The sequence below is a fragment of the Rhipicephalus microplus genome, chromosome 2 (assembly GCF_043290135.1).
Source record: "Rhipicephalus microplus isolate Deutch F79 chromosome 2, USDA_Rmic, whole genome shotgun sequence".
NCBI classification, from domain to species: Eukaryota; Metazoa; Arthropoda; class Arachnida; order Ixodida; family Ixodidae; genus Rhipicephalus; species Rhipicephalus microplus.
This window is the reverse complement of record NC_134701.1, coordinates 207,560,306-207,573,771: the sequence shown is the minus strand read 5'-3', so window position 1 is coordinate 207,573,771 and position 13,466 is coordinate 207,560,306. Positions and strand designations below refer to the sequence as shown.

The following is a 13,466-nucleotide window of genomic DNA, read 5'->3' as shown; positions in this document are numbered from 1 at the left end:
AGCTTGTCAAAGACCTTTTTTCATATCTGACATGGTCGTTTGGTTGGCTTCCACGTATTCTGCCATGACTGCCCTCTTTTTAGTGGTTCTCGAGTCCCCCACGTTTTCAGCCACAGGGACATCAACTGGCTGAGGCATTGGCTGTGAAGACTGCGTGCTGGTTAGCTTAGTGAGAAGATTTTTTATTTCCTTTAACTCAGCTGATAGCCTCTCATTCGATTTTGTAAGTCTCGTGTTTTCTTGCTCTATTTGTGCAATTCTATCATGCTCTGGCAGCTTACCTGTCATCACCTCTGCCGTGCCATTGCGCACTCGCCCAGCCCAGCTGCCTTTCGATGTAACTGCAGGCGTCCTCCCCCGGTGTGAAGCCGTGATTGCGAACTGAACGCCAGGCAGCTGGCCATTCGGGTGCCGCCCAGGTTGATCCCGACCCTGATGGTGACCTTGAGAACTCGAGCGCCTCCGTGATTGTGAGTGGGCCTTGGGTCTAAAACCTCTTCTGGAACGCGACCTCCCCTTGGAGTGGGGCCGCCTTTTCTGTTCTTGAGTAGTCTGGATGCTCCGGGTCCCGTAGGCTGGAATAAGCTGCTTGTCGTTGATGTCTGGACTCGATGTGATTGATGCGTCCCGGGCTTCTGCGGCTGCTCGCGATCTTTCCCAACGTCTGCGTCGCACGACATATGGACCTAAGGACCTGTTCTTGCACTCTTTGTCTGCCGTGGGATGGTGACCGTCACACAGCCTGCATCTTGGATTGCACTAGTGCAGGCTATCTAGGTTCTTGATCTCGCAGCCTCTGCAGATGGTTTCAGCTGGGTTAGGACAGACGTCAGACCGATGTCCCAGCTTTCCACAGACTTAACAAATATCGATGTTGTTGTGGTAAAGGGAGTACTGCAAAAGTGAAGGTCCATATCTCACGAATCTGGGCACCGTGTGTCCTCCAAACGCTTGATGATTGTCCCGGTTTCCTTGATTCTCTTGGCCTGATGCGCGAGCGGGTTGTTCGCGTTCACAATCTTTCGGGTCAAAATCTCTGAGTATCAATTACGGGGATCCCGCGAATCACTCCTTTACAAGTATTGGGGGAGCACTGCAAAAGTGAAGGTCCATATCTCACGAATCTGGCCACCGTGTGTCCTCCAAACGCTTGATGATTGTCCCGGTGTCCTTGATTCTCTTGGCCTGATGCGCGAGCGGGTTGTTCGCGTTCACAATCTTTCGGGTCAAAATGTCCTGAGTATCGCTTACGGGGATCCCGCGAATCACTCCTTTACAAGTATTGTGGGGTGCCGTGGCGTACGCGCTAACCTAGAAAACCTTGCCTCCAATGTCATTTTGCTTGACCTTGAGGTATTTTGAAGCTCTGTCTTGGTCCGGAGTGCTTGTCACCATAATGTTCAGCTGCAAGTTGGAACAGATGATGTCCTACATGGCCTCCTCCTCTTTGATGCCGGCCGCCAGTACTATCGCGTCTGCCACGGCTCCAGTGCGAATTGTCGAGATATTTAATCCTCCACGTGGTCGTAGCACAATTTTGCTGAAGTCCTTAGGTAGTGGCGGCATGCGTCCAGCTCGCACGATTGTGTGCTTGGTATCATACCTACTACGACTGGCGTGAGCGTCTCCCGCAACGCCAGCCTTGGTCGAACCCTTGGCAGCAGGAACGCTAACCGCGGCTTGCTTATTCCTTGAGCGTCTCGTTTCGGCTTCCTTCCAAACCATGTCTTCCGTGCAATCCTCTGGAGAGATGTTCTCTCCATCTACTTGGTATTCCATTCTCAGTTGCAGGTTCTGGAACGCGCAGAGCGTTGAGTCACGTCGGCGCCGGGTCGGCGCATCGGCGACAATCGCCTCCTTGCTTGTTAGGCTTCAATCCCCCGGTGGCGTTGCCGTGTAAAAACGCCCCCAAAACGGTATAAAAGTCCACTCACCAGCAAAAAGGTGGTATCTGCTGATTTCTTGAGAACATGGGCACACAATAGGACTGAAAACTCGGCGACAAATTCGTGAATACCACAGGAAAGCATTCTAGAAAGCAGGAGCCGATCTTCGCACGTCCGCACTGGTCGGCACCTAGAGCACCTTCATCATGAAGGGTTCAATATACTCTCTAGAAAGCAGATGCTTCAGTTTGAATTAGGCATCAGTGCGTGCTCCTTAAGTCGGTCATTGACGCATCGTTCTGACTGACCTATGTACCTTTTTCCAATGGACATGGAAATGCAGTATACAACTTCAAAAGCACAGTGCGTATATTTAAAAGCATGGGCATTTTTATGTCTTTAGTCAACAAGAGGACTATGCGTCCACCTACTGCCTGTCCCTTTCCTCCATCACGCAACACATATTTTCATAAAGAAACGAGTGTTCAAGGGTATGCTGCCACAGCTAGGTTGCCGGGGCAATCGGGTAAAGGAGGCATATTTCGCAACAGCAGGTTGAGCTTGTCATGCTAAACTATTATGTTTGCTGCCTCTATTTTTATCACCTTGAATTTTGATAGATTTACCTACTAACGTGAGGCGCTTTTTTAGCAAGGAAGCACACTTGTATTTCAGTATTTTAACCATGGACGATCATAATGTCCAGTTACATCTCGAGCACGACCTCGTGAAGCCGTTTCTATATTCATGCGACGCATCTCTGTGCTTTCTCATCTCTGCAGCGTTGTCAACGGTGGTACACGTGGTCGCCCAGTCCACACGTAAGTGTATATCGAAAACATCTTTATTTATGAAGCCAAAATTCGTATTTATGAAGCTAAAATCTGGAAAGGAGAAAATGTATCCAGAAGCATTGTCGCCATAAAGAAATAATGGCTACTCACCAAGTACCTCGCAGGCTGCAGCCACCAGTTTGAGTGTCATGTCATCCGTGTACACTTTGTGCATCAGGAAGGAGGCGCCGTGCATGGTGATCCCCGACTTCTCTCTGTTATATAGCGAGAGAAAAGTGGCTCCTTCGCGGGACACAATCTTGGTCACGATGGTCGCATTTTCAATGAATACAGAAATGATTGGGGCCCGTGCACTTTGTTAAATTTACGTGCACGTGAATGAACAACAGGTGGTCATAATTTCCTGAGCCCTCCACGGGAGCGTCCCTCATAATCAAATGATGGTTTTCCCACGTCAAATCTTTGATAATATAAACGGCACTTTAGTGAAAAAAAAAGAGAGATTCCTTATTATACCATGCCGAGTGTGCTAGAAAAGCCATTGTGTGGCACAGTTGGTATCGCATAGTCTATAATCGTAGCAATCTACAATAAATGCTTTTGTATGCGCTTCAGCTGCTTTTACCAGTATTTTTCCTTGCGTTTTATTTTACGCGTCTTATTGGAGCACTGAAACCATTTCCTGCATGACGCTTAATTTAGTAACGAAGGAAAATAAGATGTTGCGCTCGGTGCACGTTCTAGAGAAGATGCACACTAAACAAACTACAACATGCATCCAAGAAAAAATGACATTTCGTGTAGAGGCATTACTCCAAGAGAGGCCGTGTTGCCTTCTTAAAACGCCAAAATTATGTTTAATAGCCGGCCAACAAGGTTGTGAAAATCAAATAACTGCAATTTAACTAAACTGAAAAACAAGCAAAGCCTAATGCTCAATATTCAGAACTGATTGAGGCACATATTCTGTGCATTGCGCGAAGTGTTTCCTACGTCATAGTGGACCGTCAAATGCAACATTAAAACTGTAAGTGATGATTCGGTGACAACGCCAGAAGATTCCCTGCAATCACGTGCCAAGGTTAGCACCATGTTGAAACCTTAAAATCCGAAATGCGCATGTAATATTCAGACTGGCTGCAATAAGCGTTCCACAAATCTAGATACGCAGACAGAGTAAATCCAAATATGAATGCAAGTGTCGCACAGATAGACAAAACTGACTTTTGTAAACAACAAACGAAAAATTCCATCGTAGCTGCTTTAAGGTGCTTTCAATTTCTTGGTGTTAAGAAGCATATTAAGTCTTCCGAACGCAAACCTATGTTTTTATGTGTCATTTATTTTTGTAGCATCTTAAAACAAAAAAATCTACGCAGCCCGCACAACCTAGTAGATAAATAATTCTTCATCGCGATTGGTTATGTGGCAAATTCTGGAACAGAAATAACGAAGTAACACTGCTGCTTGGTCGAGTTGGTCGATGATTAAGATAGATTTATCAGTTAAAAATACTTAAGAATATTGAAACGCATTGAGCACTGTGTTTGTCGTACTTCTTCAGTGTTTCGTCTTTCTGCTCTGGTAAGTCTATGTAATTCTAAGGGGACCTGCCCAATTCAAGAAAGTATAGACACATAATCGTTAACCACAACATAGAAATATTTTAACTTCAAGACGCCATCAACTCATCTGATAACTTGGCCTTCAGTATCAGCCAGCGATGGTCACTGAGGTTGTTATGGGCCGCTTCCCTTTCTTGAAACTACCTACACAAATAGTTAATAAGTAGTAGAACAATGAGAAGACAAAAACTCACAGAAGCAGCTTCCATGTGTCTGCTCCAAACTTTTTTGTCACGAGGTCTTCCAAGGCGCAGTGGATGAACCCGTACTGCATAAACAGAAATATTTTTATAGGCTCCGTTCACACAGATTTCTACGAGTTCTAAAGCAGTTCATATGATCGCAATAAGGTGTTGATACACTCGTATTTACTAACACTTTTCTGTCCTCGATTGTTGGATAACCAATTTTATATCTTGTATAAGAAAGGTCAGATTCTTCTGAGGCGACAAACAGTGGAACACGCACAAAAGATCGAAAAACAAAGCCAGGGAAATAGTTCAAAATCACGTGCGATTCGGCTGTTTGATATGTCCTTCTGAATGCTACCACAGGAAAAGTCCAGTTCTCGCAACATCAATGTTGCCGTGCATAATTATATAAAGAACGTCGCATCTGCAGAACGATGCATAACAAGCAACGAGCCTCCTTTACACGGAACCGATTTAAATGACTATGTAAACAATGTAAAGATTCTAAGCGTGTGTCAATTCTTAACGCCAAAACCTTAAGAGGCTTGTGTCACATGCATTCCGGTAATAAATGGGGCCGATTGATTGATATGTGGGGTTTAACGTCCCAAAATCACCATATGATTAGGAGAGACGCCGTAGTAGAGGGCTCCAGAAATTTCGACCACCTGGGGTTCTTTAACGTGCACCCAAATCTGAGCACACGGGCCTACAACATTTCCACCTCCATCGGAAATGCAGCCGCCACAGCCCGGATTTGATCCCGCGACCTGCGGGTCAGCAGCCGAGTACCTTAGCCCCTAGACCAACGCGGTGGGGCCAAATGGGGCCGATAACGCTACTGCGTTCTGTTCTTGGTCGCAAAGCTTGAATACTGATTAAAAAAAGGCAGATTCTACGTACAGTGGGAATGGATGATATGCGAAAACAAATGAGGAAGGTTGATATGCCACTTTAACATCAGCACAACTTTGCGGGACGCCCGTAAATTATGCCGTACATCACTTTCATGTCAAGATCATCATGTCTGGACGTCTTATTTACCTTCGTCATCAATTCACGTCACCTGATACCAAATTCAGCATATGTGGAGCAAGCAAAACGGCCGCTAGCGTGCTACGAGCGTAGCATGTAGTCATTTTTTACATTACACGCATATTATGATTAATATGTTTGGACCTATCATTTACATTCGTCGTCTATTTACGTCATGTAATACCAAATTTCGTATATATATCTCCAGTGTAACAGCCACGAGCACGCTATGAGCGTAGCATGTAGTCACGCATATCGTGATCATCATGTTTCAACGTGTCATTTACCTTTGTCGTTTAATGACGTGACGTCACGTGATGACGTCACGCGACGTCATATCACGTGACGTCATGTTATTGACGTCACGTGATAGCAAATTCAGAATATGTGGAGCTAGCGTAACTGCCGTGAGTGAATCATGAGCATGGTATGTTGTCATGTTATTACATGGCACGCACCTGATGGTTATCATATTTGCACCAGTCACATAACTTCGTCATTCGTTGGCATCCCGTAATACGAATTGGGTATGAGTGAACCTAGTGAAATGAAGGGCCCAATTTACTGCGAAGTAACGTTGATGCGCGCTCACACTGGGCGCAACGACGCTACGCTACCAAAACGTGAGCACTTTATAGATTGACGCCATGCGCGACCGACGCGACCAGCGTCCGCCGGCACGGTCCGGCGGCAACCGACGCGAAATGCAACATGCTGCATTTCGCGCTGATAATGTTACCCAGCTCTACTCTACCCAGACAGCACTGCTTCTCTTCGTGATAGAGGGACGCTGGGAGCGCTCAAGTGCGCATGCTAGTTGCGCTTGGTTGCTCAAACGCGCTGCGTTCTGAAACGGCCGCGAGCGCGCATTATTAGTGTGAAATGTAGTCATGTTGTTGCTTGACGGGCAAGTCATGAGTATTATGTTTGGAGGTCTCATTTACATATGTCATATGTTCGCGTCACGTATTACCATATTTGACAAATGTGAAGCAAGCGAAACGGCCAGCATCACATATAGAGCATAGCATGTTTCCATGCTGTTGCATGACTCGCATCTCATAATTATCAAGTTTGCATCAGCAACATACATTCATCATCCATTCAGGTCCCGCAATACCAACCTTGGTATAACTGAAGCTAGCAAAATAGCCGTGAACGCATCAAGAGCGTGGCATGCATGTTGTCATGTTGTTACGTGACACGCACCTGATGATTAATATGCTTGCACCAGTTATATACCTTCGTCATTCAGTGACGCCACGTAACACCAAATTTGGTATATAGTGGAGCTAGCGAAACGGCCGCGAGTGCATCATGAGCGTGGCATGAAGTCATGTTGTTAGATAACACGCATATCATGATTATCGTGTTTGCACCACTTTCATACCTCCGCCATCCATTCACGTCCTGGAATACCAAATTTGGTACATGCAAAGTAGTGAAACGGCCGTGAGCGCATCATAAGTGCGGCATGTAGTCATGTTGTTACATGACACGCAACTCATGATTTTCATGTTAGAGTCTGTCGCTTGGGTTCCCCATGCAATCATGTCATACCATACCCCCTTAGCAGCATGTCCTGTGAACGAAACCACCCCAAAAGTGGCAAGACCATGAAATGTAAATCATGACATTCATGACATACATATCATGATTTTCATGTTATGACAAGCCAATTAAGCTTGTCGTACACTTATGTTAGTACATACCAAGTTTGGTATCGATACCATTATTGAAAAGGCCAGGAGAGCTAAAAGTCGTAAGCGTATAGATAGATAGATAGATAGATAGATAGATAGATAGATAGATAGATAGATAGATAGATAGATAGATAGATAGATAGATAGATAGATAGATAGATAGATAGATAGATAAATAGATACGTTCAAAGTCGCCGAAGTTTTCTAAGAAATGCTTCGCATTTAAAAGCTTGCAGAACGCATATTACCCCACCTGCCAGCGTCTTTAAAACACGTTAAAATGTGGGACTGATTGGTAAAATAAAGGGAGAAAAAGAGTATATGTAACGAATAAAGGTAGCCATATTAAGCAGAAATATTCTTCCATAGAATAAGCAGGGGGATGCCGTGTCACGAATGACGAGGCTGAGGATTGACGCTCTTGAATCAATGAGCTGAGGTCCAGGAACTGGGCTACTCAGGTCTTGCAGAAAGAAAGAACCAATGAGAGTAACGGCAATTGAAATTCAAAAGAATGAGGCTCTGGGGAAGAATCTAGCCATTTGCGAGAAGTGGGCCAGTGAGTATATTAGTGGATTATACAAAAGCGAGTTGAGTCTTCGTCTGTTTGAGCTTTTATAATTGCCAAGACTTCCCCCGAAGTAGAGGCCGCGTGCCACGAGCGTTGGCGAGAGCAAACGAGGGAGTGAGTATGTTGACGCTGAGCCAGCTGCAATATTCGTTAAAAAACAGAATCTTTTTATTACACTATATTCTCCTACTGGTTGCCTCAATTATGTTTCTGTCAAGTGCGCGTCTATTATATACCCACGAAAATACCGATATAGAGCCGAGTTTATAATGTGCTGTTGAATGTTTTTAAGTTGCTGCTATAATAATATTTTCTGTCGTTATTATCATTAACATTCGCTTAGAGATATGATTTTTATATGTGGGTGCACATATCTCAAGTCAGTGAATAGTTTTGTCAAACTCAATAAAACTATGTTGGAAACCGATATAAGGCAAAAAGAATGTATGCTAACCACGAATGGCTTCATCCACCACGCAGTTGCACGTCTGAAGTATTTTGAAAATTGTGTCCGAAAAAAAGATGACGCCTGCACTAGATCACTCCATGCTTAGTACAACAAATCCGCACAATTCTGTAGTTCAATCTAGCAGCTTCCAGGTTGTTGCTAGGCGTTAGCTAGGAGAAACTAGGTTGTTTTTAGGTTTTTTCTCAGTGCAGACAGGTTCGAGTTAAACAACAGGCTATCAAATACATGGCATGGATGTTTAAACTCAAGAAACAAAAAATGGCTGCATATCTAATGATGGAGAGTGGGGCGAAGCATCCGTCCGTTCATTCATTCTTGCTGCCGTCCGTCCATGCGTCCGTCTGTGCGACCGTCCGTGCGTCAATCCGCCCGTCCGTGCGTGCGTCAGTGCGTCCGCACGTCCATTCCTGCGTCCGTTTATGCATCCGCCTCTGTTACCGTCCAAGCTTTCATCCGTCCGTGCAGCCATCCGTGCGTCCGTCCATGCATCTGTCTGTGTGTCCGTTCGTCCATCTATTCAACACCACAAGTACCACCATCTCGCATTTTTTCATCATTAATTCCGCACTTAGAAGCACCGCCATCCAGCCAAGAACTAAACTAAAGGTGGCACACGCACGTTTTCTTACGGCTTGTGCTTCGTGTCTACTTCCCACCTTTGACCACCTCGAGTTCATGGTATATACTAGTTCACTGTATTTGTGGCACTGTGGCCCAACGCTCGCTAAACCTTTACAAAACCAAGGAGGTTACGCGCAGCGAGTATAACGTAGCCACCTTTTCTTTTCAGATAATGCTCAGAGTACATGCCAATGGCTGCTAATGGGGAATGCGAGACAGGAGAATTCGGATTTTAGTTAACGCCTACGCTGCGTATTTTTTATTGTTCAATAACGCACAGGAGAAATCTTCCACCGGCACCAACTTGCAGGTCAAAACGTAAGACTGGTTACGCTCTACGACGAGGGACGAAGGGGTGCTGCTTTAAGGAGCTTCGCCCCTAAAAATTGGCAGATCCCACGAATAGGGACCATCAATAAAATGCGAAGCACGAATTAAAAAATGTTGATATATGTCAATTTAAAATCAGTCCAACATTACGAGGTGCAGGTGAATGATGCCGTACATCACTTCCATTTAAGGATTATCATGTTTGGATGTGTCGTTTACCTTTGTCATCTATTCACGTCACGTGATACCAAATTTAGTAAATGTGGAGCTAGCGAAACAGCCGCGAGCCCGCTATGAGTATGGTATGTTGTCATGTTCCTTCATGACACGCGTGTCACGATTATTCTGTTTGCACCCTTCATATATTCCGTCATCTATTGACGTCAGGTAGCAATAAACTTGGTATATGTGGAGCTAGCAAAACGGCCGCGAGCGCGTCATGAAAAGCCCAATATACTCCAATGTAGCGTGGACGCGTGCGCACGCTGGGTACAGCGACTTCACGTTAGCAAAACGCGAGCACTCTACAGTCTTGTCCAGACACGATCAGCGTTCCTCGGCGCGGCCCGACGGCAACCGGCGCGAAATGTGACATGCTGCATTTCGCATCGCTGCGTTACCCAGACAACACTGCGCCTCCCTATTTTCGTGACGGAGGGACGCTGGACGCGCTGCAACGTGCATGAGTCAAAGCAGCGCAGCACGGTGCGCGCCTGCGAGTATATGGCAGGACTGACACCTAGCCTGGCAACGCCGGCGTTTCGCGACGAAATGAACGCCGGCGAGCACGCGCACCGCGTCACGACGAAATGTATTGGCGCCTTGACTGCGACATGTAGTCATATTCTCACACGACACGCATCTCATAATTTTTATGTTTGTGCCAGTCGCATACCTTCGTCATCCATTAGCATCGCGTAACACCAAATTTGGCATAAGTGAGGCTAGCGAAACGGCCGCCAGCGCATGATGAGCGTGGCATGTAGTCATGTCGTTACATGACACGCATCTCATCATCATCATGTTTCCACCAGTCACATACCTTCATCATGCATTCAAGTACTATAATACCAAATTTGGTACATGTGACGCTAGCAAATTGGCCGCGAGCGCATCATGAGCGTGGCATCTAGTCGTGTTGTTACATGACATGCATGTCATGAGTTTCATGTTAGGGTTTGTCGCTTGTGTTCGCCATTCAATCATGTCATACCAAACCAGTTTTGCAACATGCCATGTGAATGAAACCACCGCAAGAGCTGCAGAACCATGAAATGTAACTCAGTACATTCATGACATTCTTTCATGATTTTCATGTGATGACTAGTCAAACATGTCCGTCATAGAGTCATGTTCTGCCATACCAAGTTTGGTATCGATACCATTATCGAAACCTCCAGGAGAGCTAATAGATAGATAGATAGATAGATAGATAGATAGATAGATAGATAGATAGATAGATAGATAGATAGATAGATAGATAGATAGATAGATAGATAGATAGATAGATAGATAGATAGATAGATAGATAGATAGATAGATAGATAGATAGATAGATACGCTCAAGGTCGCCGAAGTTCGCTAAGAAATGTTTCGCATTCAAAAAAAGCTGGCGTTGTAAACTAGCTTTCGTACTCCCAATTTATCTACGGGCAGGTTGTTGTTCGCTTAGGGCTTCCCTTGCTTGGCGGTCTCCTCATCGCCGCCGCCCCAATTGCCGTTGTCTACTACTCTCTCGTCGAGTGGACTTCGAGTCTGCGGCTCACCGCCATATTTTCCCAACCATTTAATGGGCTACTCACGATTGATGGTGGCAGTCTTGTTTCACAGCACACCGTGAGAGGCAGTTTGCTACCCGTCTCTCGTATTCTTCAATTTCGGTGGGCAAACGATGAGAAAAGGGTATCTGACCATTCATGTTGCACATGCGCGTTCATAATGATGATGGTAGTCTTAGCGCGCACCAAAGTTCTTGCAGCCAGCTTGAAGAGCTTCACTGTTAAAATTTTATAAAGTGTACTCACTGCGTTATGTGTGCAACAGCGTGTTATACGAGTCTTTCTAGAGGTACTATCGAACAGATCGAGCACTAATGCACAAAGTTCTTTTTTCTTTTGTAAAGCGTGCACCACCGCACAAAGACTATTACTGTCAGTAAGCCCTCTTTACAGGTTAATCGGGCGAGTAGAATTTTGGTGGTGCATTCTTTTTGAGTTGTCAGGTATCTATCGTTATGCTTACCGCTAAATAGGGCATATGACCGAGTTTGAAACAGGCGTCTCGTATTTATATTTGTGGAGCTCTAGAATTACGTAATGGCCGCGCCGCACGCTTGTAGGGCTGGGGGCACTCGACTGCTGCCCTGATGGTCACGGGATCGAATCGCGGCAGCAACTGCTGCATTCAAGGCGGAGGCGAAAATGTTTGAGGCCCACGTACTTTATTTGAGTGCATGTTTTAAAAACCACTGAAGGCCGAAATATCCGGAGCCCTCCAAACAAGCGTCTCTCATAATCATGTCGAGATTTCAGGACGGTAAATCTCAGATATTATATTTTATATTTATATTAGTATTATTGAATTATTATTATTATTATTATTATTATTATTATTATTATTATTATTATTATTATTATTATTATTATTATTATTATTATTATTATTATTATTATTATTATTATTATTATTATTATAAATCTGTAATGTATATTCTCACTGATCCCATTGGTGGTGAGGCAATCGCTAGGTGCATTCTAAGTGCTGACGTATCAACCACACGAAATGCTTTACGAAAGCGCAACCAATGTACAGTATAGGTCTTCCTGTCACCCCAGTAAATGTCAGTTGTGGTTGAAAGACCGAGTCAGAGCAAATGATTGTTAACAAAAAGAAAACAAACCGTCAATCAAGGAAATACTAGCATCATTCAAACATGCACACTCGGCAGGTGTGAATCACAATTCCACTCACTATGTGTGTGAGACAGTGCTTAAAATAACAGACACTTTAAAAAATCATGCTACAAATGTAATCTCATGCATTGAAAACTATTCAAGAACACTTCTTGTCTTGAATATTGACAAAATGTACGCAGTCCAGAATTTTACGACCCTATCTTGAATGTTTTGCTTCCAGTAAACACTCACAGAATCTCCAGCACCGAACCTCGTTGTTTCCTTCCATGTCAATTGCATGACAGTGCACATTATTTTCATGAAATATGTATACCGTTTGAATAGGACACTAAAAAAATAAACACATGTTGTCTAATTATATGATTTGCATATAACTTCATAAGAACATTTTGGTAATTTTTGCCAGTTTGCCCATTTTTCATAAACGTTTCTTCTCTCAACTATCGCAGTGAACTTGAAGGCGAAAAACTTTTCGTCTAGCTCTTTGTCGTTGATATGCACCAAAACACTGCCTGTGACATTTGTCTAACAATAAATAACCACTTGGCCAAATCATTCCTTAATATGTCCAGGAGAGGATGTTTAATGGGAAGAAGAAGAAGAAGCAGAGGTTGGCCTGCAAAGTGAGTTTCTTGCCTGCTACTCCCCACGGGGGTAAATGAAAAGGGAAAGAAAGAGAAAGCAAGAACCTTCACATGCTGTCAAAGAGGTGCGAAAATTAATAGCGCATCCAGTGGCATCTCTTATAGAATAGCTTCGTTGTGCACATTTCCAATACTAGAGTTACCCCCACATGTGTCATTAATCAGAACCGAGTGAAAGTTCATTAGGATGACTTCTCGCGTTCATTCATATCTTCATGAGCTTCGACAGTGGTCATCGGTACGCCCACCCGCTAACGAGAATGGAATCAAGCTACGAGGCTAACAGATGAGTCGACGCTCATTCGATCAATGGCTGCTGGTGAGTTACGATTATAGCTGAAACGTGCGCTGAGCGCGTTCTCCCGGGTGTTTTGTCCCCCAATCATTTTTGTGCCCCTGCATACGCAAGGAGTTCTCACTTTCTGCCATCGCCACAGAGTGAGATGAATGGCGGCGGCCTGGAATGAGTGTGCTAGAGGGAAAAATCAGGCTCAGAAAGAAAAGCAGGAAGCGAATGAGGAGGTGGCGTAGGTAAGTTGCGGCGTTATCGAGCAGCGTCACTCTCCGGGTATGTAACAACGTCCACACTTTCACCTCGGCTTCGCCAGTGTTGCCAGACGACCCTTCCACACGCCGCATCTCGCCTCCTCTCCACAAGAGTAAACACGTATGCTGCGTCAGC

At 44.7% G+C, this 13,466-nt stretch overlaps 1 protein-coding gene across 1 annotated transcript in view; it reads right to left on the bottom strand.

The window, feature by feature from the left end:
- Positions 1–13,466, bottom strand: part of LOC119169589 (guanylate cyclase soluble subunit beta-1-like) — a 124,188-nt gene that overhangs the window by 67,037 nt on the left and 43,685 nt on the right. Inside the window, exons 2-3 of the mRNA XM_075887293.1 lie at positions 4,500–4,573; positions 2,831–2,934 (exon numbers count right to left, since the gene is read on the bottom strand). Of these exons, the coding sequence (XP_075743408.1) occupies positions 2,831–2,934; positions 4,500–4,573 (178 nt within the window). The remainder of the gene's footprint in view (positions 1–2,830; positions 2,935–4,499; positions 4,574–13,466) is intronic.